This window comes from Microtus ochrogaster, chromosome 7 (assembly GCF_000317375.1).
Source record: "Microtus ochrogaster isolate Prairie Vole_2 chromosome 7, MicOch1.0, whole genome shotgun sequence".
NCBI lineage: Eukaryota > Metazoa > Chordata > Mammalia > Rodentia > Cricetidae > Microtus > Microtus ochrogaster.
The window spans coordinates 78,167,085-78,190,650 of record NC_022014.1 but is presented as its reverse complement, the minus strand read 5'-3'; the positions used below and the strand labels follow the sequence as shown (position 1 = coordinate 78,190,650).

At 53.8% G+C, this 23,566-nt stretch overlaps 3 protein-coding genes across 5 annotated transcripts in view; 1 reads left to right on the top strand and 2 right to left on the bottom strand.

Moving 5' to 3' along the window:
* Tmem104 (transmembrane protein 104) overlaps window positions 1-974 on the bottom strand; it is a 67,026-nt gene extending 66,052 nt beyond the window's left edge. For both annotated transcript variants that reach the window (XM_005350699.2, XM_026780434.1), the window contains exons 1-2: window positions 893-974; window positions 176-288 (exon numbers count right to left, since the gene is read on the bottom strand). In XM_005350699.2, the coding sequence (XP_005350756.1) occupies window positions 176-220 (45 nt within the window). In that variant the 5' untranslated portion in view covers window positions 221-288; window positions 893-974. The remainder of the gene's footprint in view (window positions 1-175; window positions 289-892) is intronic.
* A 176-nt stretch (window positions 975-1,150) lies between these two features.
* On the top strand, window positions 1,151-5,278 carry Nat9 (N-acetyltransferase 9 (putative)). Of its 2 annotated transcripts, none has more exons than XM_013347602.1 (7): window positions 1,151-1,163; window positions 1,723-1,808; window positions 2,955-3,064; window positions 3,547-3,690; window positions 4,439-4,498; window positions 4,666-4,760; window positions 4,853-5,278. In XM_013347602.1, the coding sequence occupies exons 2-7, from the start codon at window positions 1,732-1,734 to the stop codon at window positions 5,009-5,011; spliced, it is 645 nt and encodes a 214-aa protein (XP_013203056.1). In that variant the 5' UTR covers window positions 1,151-1,163; window positions 1,723-1,731; the 3' UTR covers window positions 5,012-5,278. The 2 variants fall into 2 exon arrangements, with proteins under 2 accessions (XP_013203056.1, XP_005350755.2); XM_005350698.3 differs by lacking the exon at window positions 1,151-1,163 and adding an exon at window positions 1,164-1,210.
* A 1,685-nt stretch (window positions 5,279-6,963) lies between these two features.
* The window catches only part of Slc9a3r1 (SLC9A3 regulator 1), a 17,645-nt gene continuing 1,042 nt past the window's right edge, over window positions 6,964-23,566 (bottom strand). Inside the window, exons 2-6 of the mRNA XM_005350696.2 lie at window positions 11,690-11,851; window positions 10,757-10,910; window positions 9,092-9,132; window positions 8,046-8,135; window positions 6,964-7,814 (exon numbers count right to left, since the gene is read on the bottom strand). Of these exons, the coding sequence (XP_005350753.1) occupies window positions 7,623-7,814; window positions 8,046-8,135; window positions 9,092-9,132; window positions 10,757-10,910; window positions 11,690-11,851 (639 nt within the window). The 3' untranslated portion in view covers window positions 6,964-7,622. The remainder of the gene's footprint in view (window positions 7,815-8,045; window positions 8,136-9,091; window positions 9,133-10,756; window positions 10,911-11,689; window positions 11,852-23,566) is intronic.

Here is a 23,566-nt window from a genome sequence, read left to right as displayed (position 1 = left end):
TCTGTTTTGGAACTTGCTCCGTAAACCAGGCTGGCCTCCAACTCACAGAGTTCTGCCTGCCTCTGCCTCCCAAGTGCTGGATTAAAGGTGTGTGCCCCCACCACCCAGACTGTGGATTTCTCTAGACACCAGGAGCATGACGGTGAGCAGAACACATTTACAGAGGAAAACTCACATAAGGAGAATAGAGCTCCCCGGTCTCTGTGATTTCACCCGCCATCTCCAAAGAATGAGGAAGGGTTGGCGGAAGAGGCTGCTTCTGTGCAAGGCCAGCAGCTGCTGCGGCTCCTAAGACGAAAGAGTAGACTTTAGTTTTCTGATGGACAGAGATGGGAACGGGGGAGACTTGGGGTCTGCCTCTTTCACCTCCAGCCCTCTGATCTTGGACACTTTGGCCTCAGTGTCTGTCATGGGGCAGCCTTGGTGGGACGCAGCTCCCTGGACGGTGCCTTCTAACTTTACCGTTGCTATGCACGGCACTTTTCTATGCCTGGATGCTGTTCACACTCCAAGTGACTGAGGGGCCTCCGAAGACGACTCACTCGCTGTCAAAACCCTCCTTTAACCTAAGGGTTCTTATATCCACTTCATTCCAGTATCTGTGAGCTCACTTCTACACAGGACAGCCAGCACAGCTGTCTGCCTCTCGGCCTACAGCAGCCAGGGTTTTCCTAGGCCGCCCCGCCATCCTAACTCCTTGCCCTAGAGCTTCTTTTAAATGTGGCTTCCCGCTCCCTCACCTGTCTTCCGCTCTACCTTAGGTTCCCCACCCTTAAACCTCCCTCCCTTCTCAAGATCCCGGTTCTGAGTCTCTCCCTCTCCTCCCCTCCAAGTGAGACTCCAAAATCCACACCTATCTCCACCGCATCCTACCCTCCCACTCGTCCCAGACCTGCAGCACAGCTAGCTCCGGGTCACAGTGGCCACCGCCTCCAGTTGTTCAGCTGCCACCCGGCGCCAGCTGTCCCGCACCAGGGCCCGCAGCGCGCATGCGCATGCTACCCAGCCCACCTTCCAGGAGAGCGCGTCGAGAGGGGTACCCTGTTCTGATTGGACGCCTCGCGGAGGCGTGGCCGGGATTGGGCCCCGCGGCTGCCGTCTGCGTGGCGGAAGTGGAGGGTGCGCGCCCCCGCGCATGCGGAAAGCTTGGCTGTCTGGCAGAGGTGCTGACGCCTGTTGTTGAGGACGCCTTCTTCAGCGGGGGATGGGTGTGAGCTTGGCAATTTGCGGGCTACGGCGGTTAGAGGGTCAATGAACCACTGTCGTGGCACGCAAAGCGCCGAGGCTTGAGAACTTCGAGTGGGGTGTGGGGGACCAGAAAGGGGGGAGGGCCAGAGCCGGGTGGCGTGGACCCTGGAAGGAAGGCTGGAAACAGGCTTAAAGAGGGGTTGTCAAGTCGTTTGAGGGTGGACTCCCCGGACTGGGGCACGTCGCGTGTGAATCCTAGTTATTTGGCATTCGGGTTTGATAGATCCAAGCAAGTTCTTGGTGCTAGAGACCGCAGCCAATGCTTGGCCCCCGAGATGAGAACCGAGAATTGTTGGCCGTTTCTGTTCTTTATCTGGCAAGAGTTTTGGAATCTCTGTTCTTTCAAATATTCGTGGGGGAAAGGCAGGATGCCCCCTTGTTAAAATAGCCCCACCCGTACAGGAAAAGCCTGAGTTTCCACCCTACGTGGAAAAACACTCGGGGCTCTGAAGTCTTTAACTCTCTCACCTGTAGGCAGCTACAATGAGGCTGAATCAGAACACCATGCTGCTGGGCAAGAAGGTGGTCCTGGTACCCTACACCTCCGAGCATGTGCCTAGGTAACCCAGCTGGGAGCAGTTGTTGCTGCGTGGGGGGCAGTGGGAATCGGCCCAGTGAAAGGCCTTTTCAGTCCTAATCTCGGAGCCGGTTTTGTCCTAGGGAATATTACTTGTGCAGGGCTGCACAACACTCGGGAGATAGAGGCAGGTGGATCTCTGTGAGATTGAGGCCAGCCTGGGCTACATAGTAAGTTTTCCAGGTCAGCCAGGGCTTCACAGTGACTGTATCTCCAAAGGGGATAAAATTACATCCAGGAAGAATAATGCTGAAGTGGAGAACTCGCTTCCCGTTTCCCCTTTTCACCTCTCAGCTTCCCTTTTGGCTTTTTAATTAGGAATTGCATCATCTAAATGTGTGTAGCAAAGAACAAAGACGTGTCCTCTTCCCTCATCCTCGGTTACTGATGGCACTTCTATGTGCTTGCTCCAGATGTTGAATGTTGCATGATCTTGATAGCTACTGTTGAAAAGGTCAGAAGTGAGTGGCAGGGACTCCTTGTGGGTGGGGTTCATCAGCGAATGCCTGGTAGATTGAGAACTGACTGTGGAGACGATGCTCCCATCCTCCACCACTAGTTTTGCTTTTGGGGAGGTCCCCGGAGCTCTGCCCAACTGTCTTTGCTGAGGCTGGCTTGGCATATCCTTATCCTCAGGAATTGGAGGAATGTTTGGCTTCACACGGCCTGGGTGGGAAGCTGGGCACAGCTTTCCTGGGTGGAAAGGCTGCTCCTCTCTGCTGCTTGAGGGAAAGACCTGCCTTTTCTGACTGACCACAGCCTTCTCCTTGAGTCTTCCGTCAGTGCTGTGGGGCCTTCATCCCTGCCTTCCTCTTCATCTCAGAAAGCGTGAACCCATACTGTGTTTTGGGTTTCGTTTCTGTGTTCATACTCGTACTTTCAGAGCGATTTGGAATTGTGGTGCCGACAGGCCAGCACTGAATCCTCTCCGCAGACAGAACTTGTGAGCTGGTCCTCTTAGAGAGGGTCTCCTGTCACTCATGCTGGCCTCAAACTCCTGATCCTCCTCTCTCCTCCTCCTCCTCCCAGGTGCTGGGCATCCAGGCCTGTCCCTCCGCACCCAGCGAAATCCACGCTGTTGATCCACCCATCTAAGACCAAGTCTTCCCCCCACTCCCCGCATCCACAGGTACCACGAGTGGATGAAGTCGGAGGAACTGCGGCACCTGACGGCCTCGGAGCCGCTGACCCTAGAGCAGGAGTACGCGATGCAGGGCAGCTGGCGCGAAGACGAAGACAGTGAGGAGCCCCCCCCCCCCATCTCCCAGGCAGCCTCCACTTTCCTGTCCTTTCTCACCTCTCAGCTACTGCCCCTCTCAGGGTGTCACTAAACTGTGGTAAAAAGTTTGGAGGTTGCTTATGCTCGAACCACTTGAAGTGGCGCCTGTGACTGGCTGTACTGTCCTCTTTCCTGAGCAGGCACTGCGCTTGGAGGGATTTAGAGAGAATAAAGCAATTTGATTTCTAGCCGTTAATCTAGGCCCTGCCCTCATGCCGTTTGCCATAGCCTGGTGCAGGTCCTACTCTTTGGGTCCCTGTTTCTTTGAGTACAGATGCCTCTTGAGGAAGGCTGTTTCCCCCCGCTTCAGATCAAAGGTGGACCTGGGACTCTACAAGGCGCCGGCCCCTCTTCTCCTGCTCTTCTCTGGCTTGGGTGGGAACACTCTCCTCACCTCTTTCCTTTGAAGACTGCAGGCCCTAACTGTTGCGTCCACCCTCAGAGTGCACCTTCATTGTGCTGGATGCAGCAAAGTGGCAGGCCCAGCCTCGCCCCCTGGAAGAGAGCTGCATGGTGGGAGATGTGAACCTCTTCCTCACAGACCTAGAAGACCCCACCTTGGGGGAGATTGAGGTCATGATTGCAGGTTTGTCCTACCGGGCCCAGCCAGAACTTCAGAGAGCTTAGTGGGTGCCCAGGGGTAGCTCAGTCAGCTGTGGCCAGCTAGCTCTTGACTACGGCAGCTTGATCCCTTGTCCCCCACCCAGCATGACAACTAACCCTTGGGTTCATATTTTCTTCCATATCCCTTGGTATGACTTTAACCTGTGTGTACACACATGCGTCCCAGAGGACAGTCTTGGATTTTGTTTCTCAATGCCATCTTCTTAGGTTTTGTTTGTGTTGTGTGTGTGTGTGTGTGTGTGTGTGTTTGAGACAGGGTTTCTCTTCAGCCTGGAACTTGCCAAGTAGGCTGGACTGGTTGGCTGTCCCCAGTACTGGCTTCAAAACGCATGCCACCACACCTGACTTTTTTACACGGAGTCTGGGAATCAAACTCTGGTCTTCCTTGCAAACACCTTACTATTGTGCTGTCTACCCCCCACCCCCCGGCCTTCACCCTTGAGTTTCTAGGCTTCAGACTCCATCTGTTCCATGCTTAGGAGGGGATCCTCCAAAAAGAAGCAGATGCTCTGCTGTGCTGTAGAGGAGCCCCTTCTGCTTCTCCCAAGAGCTCCCCGGCGAAAGGGGCAGGGGGTTCAGACTGCTGGGAGCCTCATGCTTTCTTTCACCTGCCTGCACCTTTCTTTTCCGTGGGTAGACCAGTGAGCCCAGTGCCTGTCAGGGATATTGGAGCCTGGTCCCTGGTCCTAGCATGGTGTGCTTTCTCCTAGAGCCCAGCTGCAGAGGCCAGGGCCTTGGCACCGAGGCGTCTCTCCTGATGATGTCCTATGGTAAGACAGACAGAGCTGACCATGTGGTAGGCTTCAGCTGAGCCTTCTTCAGGCACGAGGGAGGAGGCAGATGGCAGGCACCTCTACTGCAGGCGGGGACAGGGAGACTAGTGGAGTGGAGGTTTTATTCTACTGTGTGCCCCCCTCTCTCTCTGATAACTCTGGAGGTGTGACGAAGCTAGGTCTCACCAAGTTTGAGGCCAAAATTGGGCAAGAAAATGAGCCTAGCATCCGGATGTTCCAGAAGCTTCATTTTAAGCAGGTAAGCCCATCCAGGGGAGAGGCCTAGGGAGCGAGAGCTGTTGGCGCAGGGACACGGCTGTAACGCTAGGTCTGCTCTCCTGGCTCCTACAGGTGGCCATGAGCAGTGTCTTCCAGGAGGTGACACTCAGACTGGCAGTGAGCGAGGCAGAGCGGCTGTGGCTTCTGGAGCAGACGAGCCACATGGAGGAGAAGCCCTACAGAGCTGGGTTGGCAGAGCCCACGACCGCCACCCCGTGTGAGCAGAACTGAACTGTCCACTCCCAAGGCCAGACAGCTGCATGGGAGACAAATGCCCAGGGTCTCCAGTCTGCTCCAGGCCCTCTTGAGCCTGCCGTGGCCTCCTCTGGCTGGCAGTGGCCAAGAAGACTCCTTTCTACTCCCAACCACGAGCTGACTGTGGTTGCACTGAACAGATGGCTGGCATCCATCGAGGCTGAGGTGGAGGTGGGAGCTGGAGGCTGGAAAGCCAGCCTTTCCCTGGGGCCCTTGCTGAGTAAAACATGCGTTTAGGCAGCTTCCCTCGGCCCTTCATTCATCGTCCTCATGGAGAAGGCTGTCCTCTGCAGGCCAGAGTGACCAAGTAGTGGACTTGATGGTGGAAAGATAGGCTGGCTCCTGCCTGGTGGCCCTGGTTCTGCTTTCAGCTTTTTGGAGTCAGACAGGGCTGAGGGAAGAATGACTTCCGCATGCAGCTCCTTGTATCTGAGGAGCATCCCTGTCAGAGACGCTTGGGGCCTGCTACAGGTGAGAGAACCTGAGGCAACCCACAGCCCCCTCCTGCAGCGTCGGGCTCTTCCCTTTCCCGTCTTGTTCATTGCCCTCTTTTGGACAGTTGCATCCAATCTGGCCACTAGGGGGCAGCAGAGGCATAGACTCGGGACGGCCAGGGTCCTGGTAAAGTTCTCTAGTGTGCTGGATGGTGTTGTGTTGCGCTCCCACCCCAACCCTTTTACTCCTAACCGTCCCCGTAGCCTGCCGCTATCTGAGGTAGTCATCAAGAAGGGCCAGGCATATTTTCAAAACAGCTCTGGACAGGTTAGAAGTGCATTTGTGTGACAGATGGCTCTGGTTAAAGTTATTGCCAAGACCTCCCAGCCCCTGGTCTTGGCGTCTTACCCCAGACTGCACAGGGAAAAACTGCAATCCAGAATGCCTGAATTTGAAGTGAAATTTGCTATTGGCTCCCTTTGGACTCTGCTCCAGACCTTGGCCAGTGCTGGTCCAGCTCAGAGCTAAAGGTCCCCCACAGCTTCTCCACCCAGCAGGTGAGGTAGGGAGGGTGCTTCCAAGCCCTGTTACACCAGCCGGGGGACCTCCACCTGGGGCCAAAGGGTAGAAGCGTGGGTGGATGAGGGAGGCCAAGCCCAGCTGAGCAGGCGATTATAGGTACTGTGATAAGGGCTTTGGATGGTTTCTCTCAAGGCTGGTGGAATCCAGACGTTAATGCCAAGAGGGCCAGATAGTGAATGGCCCTTCTCCCAACCCAGAGGGCTCCAGGCCTTCTCTCCTGGAGCTATTATTTTTTTTACTTGTTCCTTCCAGCCCAGCAACCTGGTTCTGAGTGGCCTTTCTGTAAACTAGGTGAGTGGGAAGTAGCTGGGGCCACAGTCCCCTTCATTTTTGAACATCTGACCTAGGACATGGTCCAGTAGGGAGCCTGGGCATTCAGGGCCTCCTGGCAGAAAGGCGGTATATTCCCTTTGCAAAGTCCCTTCCATCCCACCTTGCCACACAATGTGTGCTGCAGCTAAGTGGACTAGTTTTCTCCTGTGCTGGATATCTGCTTTCCCATCAGGCCACTGGGCAGATAAGGGGTGTCTGTGGCAGCCTCAGACTGCTGAAAATCCTGCACTCCTTGGGGTGGGGGCGGGGGGAACAGGGAGGAAAGTCATCGTCAAGTCCTGAACCCCTCTGTAGTGAGGTTTCACTTGTAGTACTTCTGGACCGAGGAGCCTCAGGGCCCTCTCAGCTTCCTCTGCCACAATCCCCATAATCACCCCCATTGTCCCATGTACCAGGGTACACTGGCATGGAGCTAAGCACAGAGCTGGAGGGCCCTGTGGACTCTTGAGTAGCTGCAAAGCCACTTCAGGAGTGTCCCACCTCCCAGCCAGAGGCCAGCTCCCTGGGACTCCGGTCTTTGTCCACTCTTAGACCTGAAGGTGTGAGGTGAAGCACCAAAGACGACTCGGAGGCTCAGGTGGTTTAGAGGGACCAGTGAATTTCTGAAGGCGTTTCCTTACAGTGGTGGCACCTGTCTCAGGACAGGCAGAGGCAGCCTGGGTTTCCCCGTGCTGCCCAGGTCTTTCAGAGTGAGAGTAGAAACAAAAGTTTAAGGGTGAAGCCATTGCCATGCTCTGGGTACAAACAACCGGGAAAATCACAAGAATCATGAAAACAAGAACCCCTCTAAATTCTGCAATGCTACACCCTTAAAAAAAAATCAAATGGATCAAAGAAGCCCAAGCCATAGCTCTAAGGACCTCAGGCACCCTGTCCATTATAAGCAATGGCCGCTACAGTCAGTCCCCAGTGAGCCCTGGACTTGTCATCACATGTAGTTGAGGGAGAACTTCTTGTCTGGTCCAAAGATCCTTGCTTGGTGTGGGTCCCAGTGATGTCCTAGGCAGACCGGTGAGGGGACACTTGGTAGGATGAAGCCCTCAGGGATAAGTATGGGGACGGGACAAAAACATTCTCCTTCCCTAAGGTGAGAGGGAAGGGCAGAATTCCTAAGACAATCAGATTTGTCAGGAAGGGGGCGGGGTGCTGATTTGAATGTTGATTGGTGGGTGACTGGGAGGAGGGGAGGCTAGGTCAGGTGGGTGGGTGGCTCCACCGTCCAGCACTGGTCGGGTGCTCAGAGGTTGCTGAACAGTTCATTTTTCTTGCTCCAGTCCATCTGTGGGGCCCGCTTGCTACTGCGCTTCTGGTGGGCCCTCTCTTTAGCCACAGCCAGGGAGATGTTGAAGTCCAAGATGGGGTCGGAGGAGGAGGAGGTAGATGAGGGCTCTGTGGACGCCTGTCTCTTGGGGCTGTCTTGGGAATTTAGCTGTGAAGAGGAGGAGAGAGTCAGTGTCCATCCCCGAGGGCTCCTCAGTCCTTGGCCTCAGAGAGGTGGAGATCCCCTGGGGCCATGACCAAGGTAGCCAGGTCACTCACAAGAACAAACTGCACCTCCCCATGTGACCTCAAAGGCAGGCTGGTGTGCCAGGAACCAGAGCGGCCTGGAAATGGCATCCCGTAAGGAACTCAGTCACCAACCCCCATGGGGCCTGCCTACCTCCTCACTGGTATCGCTGGAGGCAGATCTTGCCAGGGCTGGCCTGGGGCTCTCTGAAGCTGCCTCTGCTGGGCCTTCACGGCTGCTCTCCTGGCACAGAGAGGAAAAGGTATGGGTGGGCAGGAGATGAGGAAGGAAACTCCTGGTGAGAAGCTGGAGGCCTCATTAGAGCAGGGTCCTTGCTCAGGCTGGGCCATCCATCCAAATCCCAGATTTATATTACTACATTCCTAAAAGGATTGGGGCAGCCTGGTTCCATCCATCACCTGAGCAGGGGGCAGGAACTGCGGAATCTCTCATCCTCCCCAACACTTTTGAGTACTGACTCACTTTTTGAATCAGCAACCCAAGAGGGGCTTTTGGGAACACAGGACCACCAAGGTCCTCCTGTTCAGCATGAGGAACGCATATGGTCCCTTAACCTCTGGTTGGTAGTCTTCTCCGGGCCTTAACCCCAAAGTAGCCAACCAGGTCTTTAGGAATAAGATGATGGAACATTATAGAACCATCAGAAGGTGGGGATCATGTCTGATTCTTGCTCCCATTAGGTCTCTGTAGAGGAAGCCTTCAAACAGATCTTGCCAACTCCAGGCTCTGTGGTCTGATTCTGAGACAGCCCATGTCAGAGTAGAGGTTTTGGCGGGGTGTGAGCCTGGCACGCAGCCCCTTCCTGGGTCCTTCCATGGCCTCGGCTGGCTCCCAGCCTCACCCCCCTCCCTTCTGCCCGAGGAGGAGGGACTTTGTTCTTCCAGCTCAGACTGGAAGTAGCAGGACCAGCATCCAGACACTGAGGCTCTGTTCTTGGGGGGAAGAATGGCCTCTTCTGTATGGTGGGAGTTAGAGGCGGGGGCTACAGAGGGGCCCAGGCAAGCCTTTCCCGAGTGGCAGCCTCACCCCTGACAGGAGGTGGGATACTCTGGCGGTCCTATGGCTTAGCACTCAGGAAGACACTGGAACTGGGCCCTGATGTGTCAGCCCGAGCCAGACTTCAAGCCATGCCACCTCTTGCCCTGTGCCCACAGAGGAGTGGGTAGGGGACCCCTTACCTTCTGTATCTCTCCGTTGGTGAAGGGCTCAGGCAAGGGTCCTAGGTAAGGGAGACAGCAAAGGTTAGCCCAGAACCTCAAGGGGAGGAAGCAGAGGATGCAGAGCCATGCCTTGGCAGCTCACCAGATCCCATACTGCAGGGCAAAGGCTGCAACCCACTGTATGTACATTTGACATTTTGATGACCCAGTGCCCAGAAAAATTGTTGGACAATTTCAGAAAACAAGACCCCACTACAGTGTGGTACTTTGGTATTTTCAATAAAACGTATTTTCATAATGTCTCATTTGGCAAACTGGGGGGGGACTTTTTAGGGGGAGGGCGCAGGGGAGGGTCATGCTGGAGTGCTGCTTGATACTGACTGTCCTGTGATGTCCTATAACGAGTCCTTCATGCAGTGCTGGGCAAACACAGCCCTCCATTCACTAACAGTGCTCTCTACCACTGAGCTACCTTTCTGACCCAGGTCAAGATGGCAGGCTTGCTGGAGAGTTAAGATGGTCTTCATGGAGTTCAAGGGTAGCCAATCAGAAACAGGTCCCCTGTGGCCAGAGAGATGGCTCGGTGATGGCCTGGTGATCTGAGCCGGATCTCCAAGAACCAGATAGTCGGAGAGAGCTGACTCTCCCGGGCTGTCCCTCCTCTAGCCTCCACGTCCACACAGCCCAGGTCTGACAGGTTTATGGCCACACCTCAGATTAGAGAGCCGGACCTGCTGCCTTGGAGGGAGGACAATGCCAAGTATCTGTCACCTGGAGGTGAGGGGACAAGAAGGTTCAAGGACAGTGCCCTGGGCAGGGTCAGGCAAGGCCAGCGGGAGAGAAAGCCAGGCCTGAGGTGACCTCCCATATGGCCTGTGAAGGAGGGAGGCTGTTCCACCTCCATGAAGCAGTCAGGATGGGTGGGGTGTCCCTGTATATTAGTTATGATGCATGTTTGCCTTTGCCCCTGACAGGACTGCTGACTGTGTCGCTCCTCTTGGAGATCTGAGTTATGTGGACCCTGGCCTCCTACTGTAGTCCTGATGCTCAGGGGGCCCCACCCACTGCAAAGTCCAGGGAGGTTTACTTTTCAGCACAGGATACCAGATCACCCTTCTGGAGCCATCTTCCCAGGGAGAAAATCTGGACTAAGGGGTGTGTGTGTGGGGGGGGTACTCAGCCCCTCCTGCCTGGTGTGGTGGCCTTACTCACTTTGGCTTGGCTTGAACAGGAGGTGATGCCAGGCTTGGCAGGATGAGAGTGGGGGAGGGGGAAGGAGAGAGCTGGGGCCCAGGGACTGAAGGGGACCCACTACTCTCCAGAGCCAGCAAGCCTGAGTTTCCAAGGCAACTTGACAGAAGGGGGGGAGGGGAGCACTGGGCCCCTGTCACTGGACTCTGATCTGCCCAGCAAAGGCTGGAGGCTGTCCCCGGAGTTAACTCTTTCCTCTCAGAGGAATCGCCTGGGAACTTGCTGGACTAGGAGCGGCTCAGGCCAGGCCTTGGTACTGATCCGAACCTCATCCCCTCCTCCTTCATGACTGTTAACGGCTGTCACCTGCCCCCTTCAGACACTCATGGCCCATCCCTGCTTCTCCTACTCTCCGCCAGCCCATGCTGCTGGGTCTCCCTTGCAATCCAAGAAGCCATATCCCTGGCTGGGGGTATCCAGCTGTGCACTCACCATCCAGGTGTGCCTGTGATGGGATCACTTTGCACTTCTTGAAGAACTCATCGGTTTCCTTGTCCACCACCAGCAGCTTGGCCTCGTTCCCTCCAGCCTTGATGGCAGATACCACATCCCCATGCAGCTTGCCCTCCATGCAGACACCATTGACCTGTGAGGCAGGGCAGGGACGGGGATGACCCACACAGGTCTCAGTGCTGGGGAGGGCAGGTGGAGGAAGTCCCTCCTGGCAATGCTGATTCCCTCAAGTGCTCAGTCCTGAACCCAGCCAGTCAGTGGTTCTCTGAGAGTCAGCTGGGAAGCAAGACAAATGGGGAGAGCCAAAGAAAATACCCAGAGACTACACAAACACAGCTGGAGCGAGGGGAGGCCTGGGAGCCTGGGCCGGGCTCCTCTCCGACCTCCCTCTCTGGGCCTTGGTTTTCTCATGTGTAAAGTGAGAAGTCTTGGAAGAGCTGATCTGTGACTCTAAGGTTCTCACACTGTGATTCTGGGACCAGCCCAAGCATTTAGTTCACGTTTCCTCTCTGCTGAGCACAGCCGAAGAACAGAGTGTCTCAAAGCTGAACTCAGGAGAGACCATTGGTCCAGCCTCACGCCTGGCTGGAGTGCCCAGGCATCAGGAAGGCCATACAGGTGGCCTCTGGCATCGACTTGGATTTTGGCAGGTAAATCATGGGCGTAGGGTGTGTATTTGGTGAAGCAGAACCCGAGCGAGGGGAAAAGAAACCATTCAGCCTGCTGGCATGGCACTCCCGCCTAGCGCGTAACGTCCTTCTTTCCCATTCCTCCGCTCTACCTGTGTAGCTGCCCGCCATCCAGCACCTCTGAGCTGGCCATAAGCCATGGGTTAATCAAACCATAGATGGCATAAGGCTGCCCCAAAGCACCAAAGATTAGGAAGGAAGAGAACACTGTAAAGGGCATCACCTCCACGATGCGGTCCTGGGCCCGGAGTCCAGAGGCCTCTGCTGGAGAGTCTGGGTCCACTGCTCGGATGAACTGGCCTGGCTTAGACTTGTCACTGTGCAGATTGAAGCCATAGCCATTGGGGCCTTTCTTCATGGTACAGAGCCGAGGCCGGAGCTCACGCTGCGGGGATGTAGGAAGCACTCATGTCATTCCACAGTATCCCAACACCGCCTTCTCCAGCTCCCTGACTAGAAGGATTCGGGATAATCCAGTGGCAATTGGAGCCCTCAGAGCAGGGCAAGAGAATCTGGCCAGGGCTCAGATGTGAGTGAACACTTAGCACTGTGGTGAACTGAGCTGCTCTGGGGAAAGCCGCTGTCCCTGCCCGGGGCCAGTTTCCCTCTTTGCCATTACGCACAGGCTGTTTTGGAATTATCCTTCCCCACCCAGGGCTCATCTGGCCCTCTGAGGCCTGGCTGGATACTTGAGGCTCCTGTGCAGGCCCCTGGCCCCTGTGTCTGTTCTTTGTTGTAGAAGGCAAGGGTAGCTGTTTACTGAAAGCTGGCCAACCTGTTTACAGTAAAGATCTGGATCTCTAGTGGGCTCCCTTTTTGACCCCAGTGAGCCAAATGGCCCAGTGAAATGTGACCCTGATAACCTGAAACCCCATAGGTGGCAGGGCAGTGGATCCTGGGGTAGATGGGACCATCCCCAGCTCTAGGTCCTGCCAAGGATATAGGAAACAAAGGGTGTGTGCATGTGTGTGTCTCAATAATTCCCAAGGATTTATATGGGGAGGAGACCATGAAAACCAGGGCAGGGTCAATGTCGTCAAAGACTGTGGCCTGGAAAGCAGGGCCTGTTACTTTTTGGTTGGCTTGTTTGTTTGTTTTGGAGACAGAGTTTCTCTGTGTAACTCTGGCTGTCCTGGAACTCACTCTGTAGACCAGGCTGGCCTCAAACTCTGAGATCTGCCTGTCTCTGCCTTCTGAGTGCTGCAATTAAAGGTGTGCACCACCACTGCCCAGCCTGTTACTATTAATATTATTTATTTTGTGTGTGTGTGAGAGAGAGAGAGAATATGTACACCACAGTCCACATGTGGGGTCAAAGGACACCTTGTGAGAGTTGGTTTGGTTCTCTCCTTTCACCATGGGGGGCGGAGATCAGGTTATCAGACTTGGTGGTAAACTGTCTTGATGCCCTGATCCATCTCACCAGCCCCCCTTCCCACAGGACACAAGCAGGTGTCATCTGTGCACCCAGACACTCAGCTGTCAACAGTTTCAACATCTCCCATCCTCTCTGGCAGCTGAGCTCTGAAGCAACAGCCTTGATGCCCACACGACACAGACTGACAGATGGATAGAGTATGGACACAAGCCTGCAGAAACTGGAGGCTTTGTAAGCCCTTTCCAAGCACTACCCTGATCCCAATTCCAAGCCTGGGGCAGCCTGTTGGCCACTGGCAGGCTGACTAACCCTGGGTTGCCACCCACCGTGTGGGGCAACAAAGGTTCTCCTACTAACTTGTGACTTGGGGCGAATCATTTCCATTTCTGAGCCTCGGGGTCTTCCTTTACAGAGGGTGTTGATTGCTACCTGCCTCTCCAGGTTGCAGCTGAGGCCCAAAGACGTAATGACACAGTCTAAAGCAGCACTTTGGAACTCCCAAGTCCCTGCGCAGACCTGGAGGTTACCTTTGTTCCTACTAAGTCCCCACGCATACCAGGCTCCACCATTGTTCTTGCTAGTAAGAACAGTCACGTAACTCTGGGATACTGGGTCAGGGAGGGTGGTGGCCAGGTTACTCTGAAACCCAAATCCTCAGCTGGGGGTACAAAAGGCAAGGGAGGGGACAGGCGGGAAGGACCGAAGGGAGGGCTTACAGGCCTCCAGTCCCACCTTATCTGCATTAAGAGCCCATCCCTTCACTTGGTGGGGGCAGCAAGCACCTTAACCCAATGAGTTTGATCTCCAGGACACACAAGATAGAAAGGGAGAAGTGACTCCCACAGGTTGTCCTATGACCATGGCACACCCACCGCCACACAGCATACATACAAACACACACACAGTAGATTTTAAAGATGGAAAAGAATGCTTGGGCAGGTTTTGTGTTCAGGATGTTGGTGTGCAGAGTCCAGAAGACAGAGGAGGTGATAGTTGGCATTTTCCCTAGTGACCCACCCAGATCCCAGGGACCCCTCACTTCAAACAGCAAAGACAACCCTATGAGCAGCAAAAAGAGGGGACCACAGGAGGCCCCTCCTTCCCTCAGCCTATTCAGCCCCTTACGCCGCTCTGACAGAGCCCCTGCTGCAGCCCTCCAGCACCACGTAGTTCCGGGAGTGAGGATTCTCCTCCTCCCTCCATAAAGCTGCCACGGGCCCTCCCCCCAGGCTGCCTAGGTGAGCTGAACAGGTCTGACAAGTTGCTGCCACCAGGACAGGCTCAGCTTTCGGCTTCAGCCACACACCTCCCGTGGCCCTCAGTTTGTGGAATCTCAGTTTGCCTCTTGTTCCTCCCCACCCTCCCCACAGCGGCCTGGATGTTAGCTGTTTCCGAGACAGGGAAATTGCGACTCAGAGAAGTTAAGCTCACTCAGTCTGATTGGGGACCTGCCTTCCTCCCACCACACTGGGCTGTCCTTAAGCATTGGGTCCAGCACTAGGCAGTCTGGAGTGAAGGCTAGCGAGAGGCAGACAGTGGGGGCTCTTCGCACACTAACCAGGTGTCTGGGAGCCGGTGAAACCACAGGCTTCCTTCCGGGAGCTCCATGCCTCTGGCAGCCGGAGCCCCAGCCCGTGCGGAAGGATAAAGCCCGACCTGGGTGACGGGGCTGAGAGCATGCCCGGGCTGGCACTGTGGCTAGAACCAGGCTGAGGGTTCAGGAGAGGTGGCTCCCTAGTCATGGGCAGGGCTGGGTTAGGCGTCTTTGCTTCCAGTTCCAAGTCCCTGCTTCGGGTTTTCCCTACTCCACCTCAGCAAGGGTTACCTCAGCATCCCTTCTAGTGACACGTGTCAGAGTTCAAAGGTCCACTTTGCAACCTTCTGGCAACACGAGGACCAAGAAGACTTAGAGGACCCTGCGTAAGGGGAAAGGCAGCCTCTACTCTATCTCCAGAAAACCCCCTCCATGTAGTACTCACAGGCGTCCCGTGCTAATGGGTCCCTTTCAGAAGTCTCTAGAGCAGTGATTCTCAACCTGTGGGTCGAGACTCCTTGGAGGAGCGTCGAACGACCCTTACTCAGGGGTCATACATTAGATACACTGCATATCAGATATCTGCATTATGATTTATAACAGTAGCAAAATTACAGTTATAAAGTAGCAACAAAAAAAAATTGACGGCTGGCGGTCACCGCGACAAGGAACTGCATTAAAGGGTTCCGGCGTTAGGAAGGTTGAGGACCCCTGGTCTAGGTCTCTTCTTTCACAAGCTGGGGAGAGGAGAGACTTAAACTTTCAGAGAAACTAGTCAGTTAGTTCCCTTCCAGTCTCCAGGAGCTGTCACTGCAGCTGCTGAGTCAGCCCGTCCCAGCTTGGGTGGAGCTTAGAGGAGTCCCCTGGGGGCAGGCCTCTGGTTCCCAGGCCTAGAGCCAAGTGGAGATGGGGGAGGGGCAAGGTACTAGAGCTTGGACTCTGCTGTTGGGAAAAGAGATCAAAGGGAAAAGCTCGGCACTCTCCTGGGCTTAGTGTGTGTGCCCCTCTACTCTAAGCAGCCTTGGGACTTGTGCCAACTCCAGAAGGATACACAGCACGGGGGGGGGTGGGCACCTCATGGGAACATGGGCCCAGGGGGTACATCCAGCCTCCACATAAAACTTCCAAAGTAAAAATCGGGACTGGTTCCAGGCAATGGTGTCAGAGGGTGGCTGATGTCAAAGGACCTGAATGGGACTGGACTAACTGAACTTCTCTTTCAGTTTTTCCCAAGAGGGCCAGGAGCGCCGCCTCCAAACCCTCCTCAAGGAGTCTTCTCCCTCCTTCCGTTCCCAGACTGCCCCTTGACCCTCTGCCCCAGGATCCTAACCCCACCCTAAGAAGCCAGGCCAACATCTCCACCCACGCTGTGCAGGCCAGGGAGAGAGGATGGGGGCACGGAATTCAATAGTCTCTACCCACGGGCCACCTGGAAAGCCAGGGAAAGTTGATACCCTAATCCTAGGGCTGTCTCTGGGGAGCAAGCCCAAGGCCGCTCCCTGTTCCCCCTTGAGGGAGGTCTGCTGGGTAGCTGGGGGACAAAAGCCCCTTTGGGCCTGGCCCCTCCCTGGCTGATACCATGGTGATGGGCTCAGGAGAAATGGCCGGGCAGTTTCTACCACTTCCCAAGGACTAGCCAGCTCCAGGCCCCAGTAGTGATGGGCTATGACAGTGGGAAGACGCCCAGGGTGACCAGAGAATACTTTTTAAGACTGTTCTTCACCAGCCCAGCCCAGCTCAGCCCAGGGTTCTTATTTATGGAAATGAGCCTGGTGCCCCGCTGTCCCACACGACAGAGATGAGGGAACAAGAGGGTAAAGGAGGAGACCTTAGTGGGAGGGGCTGGTGACATTTCTGCTTTGTTGTGGGAAGCAGCTAGGGTTTTTGTTTTTTTCCTTCCTCATGGACTTGGGGACATAGGCTTGGAGCTGGCATTGTTCCTCAAGGAAGCTTGATGGAGGTGGCTTGGTTCTGCCTAGGGTTGCCACGGAAAGGCAGCACGGATGCTATCCTTTAGGCAGGCTGAGAAGTGACCAGGGGCTTGGAACTCTGGGCCACTTCAGCCCCTGTAGGCTAATGGTGTCCTCTGCTCATCCTGATGAGGGCTTGGCTACTACAAAGTCTGATGTCATCTCAAGCACCCTGTAGGACCCCTACCTCTTCATCTCAGACAGATGATGTCATCAAGTTCCCGGTAGGACCCTTCCTCTTTATCCACACAAGAACACTTCTGGTCACAATTGCTAGTGTGTGTGTGGTGGTAATAGTGGTCCTTGTAGGAGCCAGGAAGCAGAATGAATCAAGGGAGCTAAAATGGGCGCTGTTTCACGGACACCAGTACTCCTCAGTGAAGAGGCCCCAGCCAGGTCCTCGCTTTGACTAGTTGCTCTGACTAGTTGCTCCTCTCAGTGCTGGACAGGGAGCCTTATGGGGAAGCAGAGTTGCTTGGCTCTGTTCTCTTCCAGGCTGGGGAAGCCTGAGACAGAGCCGGCTGGTACCTGGGCTACTGCCTAGCTGGATACCATCCAAGGCTGGCCGCCAGGTGCCTTCCTGCCTGCCTGGCATGCAGTCCACCATCACCAACCCCCACCCTTCTCTCAGAAGCTGCCGATTTATGGGCTGTCCCAAGAGGCTAAGCAAGGACAATCAAGGAGCTCATTGTGAAACAGGGCCTCATTACTGAAGTAACAAATAGCAGTTACCGTTTATTGAATGTATGATATGGACTAGGCACAATGCCGAGGGCTTTATATTTATTTTCTCACGTAAACCCCAACTGTGACTCTTTAAGGGAAATATGCCCACATTTCACAGAGGGGAGAAAGTTGATAATGGGACAGCAGGATTTGAAGTCAGAGCTGGAGGAACACGACAGAGTACAAGTATACCAGGTGTGGGGGATTTCAAAAAGAACCAGGCATGGTGACTATGACGGGCATGAAGATCTTTCAAAAAGAACCAGGCATGGTGACTATGACGGGCATGAAGATCTCTGTGAGCAGGAGGCCAGCCTGGTCTACACAGTGAGTTCTAGCACACACACACCCTTGCAAAAAAAAGAGATAATAGTCAAAATGTAATCAAAATATAAAATATTATCATTTCAAGTTTGGATTTGTTTAAGAACTTGAAATAGTTGCTGGATGTGGCAGCGCACGCCTTTAACCCCAGCACTTGGAAGGCAGCGGCGGACGGATCTCTGAGGCCAGTCTGGTCTACAGAGTGAGTTCCAGGACAGCCAGGACTACACAACTACACACACAGAGAAATTCTGTCTCGACAAACAAACAAACAAATAAAATGCAAACAACAAAAGAAAGAAAGAGTTTACCGCTTTTTAGTTGTGCAAGTTGAAATCCCTAACCTAAAATCTGAAGTGCAAACTGCTCCAAAAATCTGAATCCCCCACTTTCCCAGACAGGGTCTCCTGTAACCCAGGTTGGCCCATGTTGGCCTGGCCTCAAGTTCATTACATATCCAAGAATGACTTCCCAGAAGGCTAGGAATCACAGGTGAGTGCCACCATGCCCAAGTTTAAGTGGCACTGTGGCTAGAACATCTAGGCAGGCACTCTCCCGACAGAACTAGGTCTCTATATCTCGGGTTTGTGTAAATCTTCCAAAGTTGGCAAACATCCAAAACTCAGAACATTTCTAGTCCCAGGAATGTTAGATAAGGAATATCAACCTGCACCAGGCCCCATGTCCAGCGTACTTCCGCTTGGATACTTCACGTGGTCCATGGCTAAAGACTCAGCAACCTCACTCTGCCGCTATGTTGCGGGGCAGCCCCAGACACCCAGACAGGCTCTACTCCTTGAACTTGCCATGGGGCCCGTGCCCTGACAAGCACATGGGGAAGCTGCCTTTGTTTCTGATCAGATTTAAATCTGGCCGATTTTCTCTACATGTTGCCATGCTGCCTTTGAAGTCACCTGACTTCAGGGAGTCTATAGCACTTGTCCTTATTTAGGATACAGGACTGAAATATCCTCACGGCTGGAGATGTGAAGAGTGAGCTGTTTTACCTGGAGGGGGAGGCTCAGGCCACAGTCAAAGCCAGCCTCCTGGGGTCTCCGCGCTGCAGGGAAACTAGCAAGGCAAAGTAGGGGTGGGAGGAGTGGGTAGGGGTTGGGATTTTGTTTCCCAGGCTCTATTCTACCCATGAAGGGATAGGAACTACCCTTTCTGGGCTGAGCTACTAGGAAGCATCTCCACTTTTCTGGGAGATAGAATGCCTTAAAGCTCTTGCTCCAACAGGAATGAACCTTAGTTAACCCAACCCCTGCATGAAGCTGGTTTAAGCACCCTGACTTGCCCATCTTATGTCTGTGTTGCTGGGGGTTGAACCTGTAGCCTTATGTATGCCAGACAAACTATCACTGAGCACAAAGAAGCCCGAGTTTACGACACCGTGATGGTTCTGATGTGATTGGTCCACATTTATCTGGAGAGTCAGACCCTGAATCATAACTCAACTGTGTGGCCAAAGGGAGACCCACACACAATGGGGTCATGGTTGGGTGGCCCAACAGCTCTCTCCATCCCCATAAAAGACCTGCCTGGGAGCCTGGTGGCGCATGCCTTTAATCCCAGCACTCGGGAGGCAGAGGCAGGCGGATCTCTGTAGTTTGAGGCCAGCCTGGTCTACAAGAGCAGGACAGGCTCCAAAGCTACAGAGAAACCCTGTCTCAAAAAAAAGGGGGGGGGGCTGCCTGGGGTGATGGTGATCACGTGCATTAAACACATTTCCTTTCCAAAGGTTCATCCTACCTTTACCTTCGACCTTCGGACAGATTAGTAAACACCAATGATCAGCAGCTAGCTTATTTTCCCCAGAGAAAAGGTCACAGTTCCAACATACTTTGACATTGCCCCTTGGCCTTCAAACTCCTAGGCATTGCCCCACTTTTTCCCAGAGGCTCCATAGGTGGGGAGTTCCTTCCCCATCAATCTGGGGTTTCCTGAGAGGAAGCCCTTTTCTGCTTCTAAGACAATCATTCCAAACAGATTAACTTATTGACAGCCCCAGGCTAAGAAGCAGGGCCACGCTGGCTAAACTGCAGAGAAAATGTCCCCACAGTGGCATGACCTATCCATTTCTTGTTCTTTTTGTGAGACAGGCTTTCACTGTATAGCCCTGGCTGGCCTCAAACTCATAGACTTACCTGCCTCTCCTTCCCTGAGTGCTGGGACTAAAGGTATGCACCACCACACTGGGCTTTGACCTGTCCATCTCAAAGCCAAACACCCAGCAGTGTCCTTCCAAAGTCTGCCCTTCTGAAGCTCTACCTTGGCCAAATTAAACCTGTCCGTTAACTGCACCCGCCCATCTATCCTGCTTCCCGGGGTACCTACACTGTCTTTGCCTCTACGATCAGGGTCAGGCTAGGAGGAACCTGGCTGAATCTGAGTGTTTTCCCATCCGTGTCTGTCATCTGATTGCTCTTCCTAACAACCGTGTAGGCTGGGGACCGGTATCCCATTCCAATGACTGGAAGCGAAAGCTTGCAGGGACAAAGGCTCCAGAGCCAGGAAGCAGCAGAGCAGAGACTCTCAACACTACTGCGTCTGACCCCAAAGCCTAGACTTTTGGCCTCCCTGTCAAAGGGAAAGCTGCCAGTAGGCAAGAAGGAGTGGGTTGATTCTATCTGGAATTTCATCTCTAGGTGTCCAGGATGCACAAACAAGCCCAGGTGTGCTGGACTGGGATGGACTGGGACAAAGGTCCCTTACAGCTGTTATGGATTCACTCACTAATTCAAAAACCATTTATTGAACACCTCCCTATAGCAGATACAGAGCCGTGTAGGTGGAATAGCCAACACTGGTTGGAATAGGAATAACCCAAGGCTGTGCCCCGGGGCTTCCCGTGTAGCAGAGGTGGAAACTGTGACCTCGGTGAACACAGAGACACAGGATGTATAGCTGTCTTGAGGAGATTCAGATCTTTGGTGTGGCTGGGAAAACGCAGAGCAGTGGGTGGCCAATACTGTAGAGAACCATGGTACTACATAGAACTATTGTTATTGTGGGCAGTGGTGGTGCACACCTTTGATCCCAGCACTGGGGAGGTGGATCTCTGTGAGTTCAAGGCTAACCTGGTCTACGGAGCAAGTTCCAGGACAGCCAAGGCTGTTTGTTACACGAGCAACTATCTGGAAAAACCAAAATAAATAAACAAATACATGAATATTGATGCAGAATCTTGTCCTGTAGCCCAGGCTGGCCCTGAGCTAGCAGTCCTCCAGCCTTTGTCTACAGTGTGCTGGGATTACAGGCCTGAGCCACCACACCCAGCTCATCACATAAACAACAGGGATCTTTGAGGACTCTGACCACTGGGCTTGGCCACAGCTGCACCTGCTCAGGCAAGGAGGAATCAGCGCTATGAACTATTTATTACTTCAAATGCCAACAGTCAACATTTACTGAGCACTTGCTTAGCTGCCAGTATTGAGTGACTTACACACAGTCTTATGTAATCCTAATAACCCCGTGAGGTCACTGCCGTCATTCCCAACTTACACAATAGGAAACAAAAGCTTAGGGAGATGAAGAAACTGGGCTCCAGGCAGGTCAGCTAGTACAGCTGAGCTGGCTCAGGTCTGCTCAGGCCCTGTTCTGGGCCAAAATTCAAGGATTTAGGCCTTGTCCTGTGTCTGGTAGGAAAAGACCACAGGAAAGCAGGCAAAGGACTGGCGAGGTCATTCAGACAGTAAAGTTCTTGCTGTACAAGCATGAGGATTTGAGTTCAATCCCCAGATCCCCCCCCCAATAGCGGTCAGTGAGGTTTAGGTTTATAATGCTATTGCTGGGGAGGTGGAGACGGGAGGATCTCTGGGGCTCACCGGCCAGCCAGCTTAGCCAGATTCATAAATTTTGGCCTGGTGTGCCTTTAATCCCAGCACTCAGGAGGCAGGAGTTCAAGTTCTTTGTGAGTTCAAGGCCAGCCAGTCTACACAGAGTTTCAAGCCCAGTCACGGTGATGTAGTGAGATCCTGTCTCAAAACAAATCAACTATCCCTACAAATCTAAAAGTCCCAGGCTTTAGCGTGAGATGTTGTCTTTGGGAACAAGGTGGGGGCTCAATGAGGTGGAGCACACCTGTTACCCCAGCATCTGGGAGGCAGAGGCAAGAGAGCCTCTATGAGTTGAGGTCAACCTGAGATAAGCCAGAATTACATAAATAAAACACTGCTTTTTCGATAAAGAAACCTCTACTTCTTTGGGCCTCAGCAGGCCAGGGGGGTAGCCAATGTTCCAGGCACCTCTCTTCACCTGCCCTGTTTGCTCTTGGCCCACCAAGATGCCACTCAGTCGCTGCCACAGCATCCTCTGGCTGACACCTCTGTCACATGAGAACCGAGGAGGTCAACAGAGCAGTTCCCGCTCTGCAAACAAACCCAGGCTAAAACTAACTGTCAAATCTCAGGTGGGCGCCTTATACATAGAGGGCAGGGATGCCTCAGTGTTTACTGGCATATTTTGCTATACTGGATGAGGCACGGGGGAGTGTCAACTGCAAGCTTACCACACCAAGATATGGGAGCTCTATACCAGAGAAGCTTAGCAGAACAAAGCTCAAGGGACCGAACTTTTCAAGGTTTGGGCAATGATGACCTTAACCATCTAGCAGGGTACGAGTACCAGCTGCTGTTCTGATAACTACCGAAAAGACGGACCATGTTGCCCAGCGCTCTCATTTTATAGATGGGGGAAAAAAAAAATCAAAGCTCAGAAAGCGACTGCCATGTCCTATAATGGTGTCCCCAGGATGGTGCTAATTTGAGTCTCCTGGCCTGAAGAATTGACACACAGGTAGGTAGTCCTACCACCACCCCATGGACCCTGACTCAGGACAGATCTCCAAGAGGAAGCCCCAGCCCACTGCCGTTTTAGATACAAAACAGTCTGATGTAGAACCTTCCACAGCAGCCTCGATGTGGCCCCCCAGCACCCAGCAACACCACCGAAAGGGCAAGGGGAGGAGCTGAGAGCGACTGGAACTCGGTGTGTATTGGGAGGGTGAGGGGGGCCGCTGGTTATCTGCTCTGATGCTAAAGTCCAAAGGAAAAAAATAGGGGGTGGACGTGGACGTGAAGGTAATAGTGAATCAGTGGACCCGGGACAAGGTTCAAATTGGGTTTGTGCCTAGGAGCAGAGGTCACCTGTTCCAATTTGCTGCCAGGGGCTCTACGACTGCTTGCCAATGCCAATTGGCACTGGCAGGAAGTGGGAACCCGGTGGCTCTGGCATTCTCAGCACCAAACTCTGGCAGAACAGGGCTTCTGGTGACCTCACTTCCACCAAACCAGTTGGTACTCTCAGGCTCCACCTTCAACCTTAAGGCTGAACAGTGCCCTTTCTCTGTTGAGGGAGAATCTTCCTGGCTCCATGGATACCGCTGCCACATGTCCTCACTACCAGGTAGAGAGCTAGTGCGCTGAAGGGATCCTGCTCCCCAGTCTGAGCCCGGAGCCTGGCTTTCCTCCCTCCTGGCTCTCTAGGGATCGGAAGCTCAGCACAACAGCTCCTGTTTTGCCAGCTGCCCCTCCAGCAGCTGATCCAAAGTGGAGTTGTTTGGGGGAAATACCGAACACTAGCAAACCCAACCGGCCGACTTGCTATCAGGACACTGGGGTGAGCAGTGACAATATAAGGGCGAGACCACCTGCCCACGTGGACTCTGAGGGACGATGCCTGGCCTTCCGACTGCGCCCTCCCCCAACCATCTTTCTCCTTCTCCTCCTCTTCCAAGGTCCTCCCACCAGGCTCCCAGATACCAGCTAGCGAGCGCTTACTCCTCACATTCCAGAGGACTATAAATCCTCCAGGGTGGCAGAGCCACCCCCCCCCCCAAGCCGCCTGTGTGCCTCCTCCCTGTACCCCACCCCCACCCCTCGCTCTGAGACGCTGGGACTTCCTCTCTTTCTTAGAAGTCACTTTAGACTTGAGAAGGATGAAGTCCAATCGGTGCGAGTTAATGAAGCACAAACTAGGGAGCCGATGAGGTTTGGGTAGGGCTGCAAGGGCCTTCCTAGGGACCTCTTGTTTGTTACTCAGTTTCCAAGCCAATTTTACCTACCATCTACAAGGGGAAAGAGAAACAGAGACAGACAGACAGACACACATACACACAGAAAGAGAGAGAGAGAGAGAGAGAGAGAGAGAGAGAGAGAGAGGAGA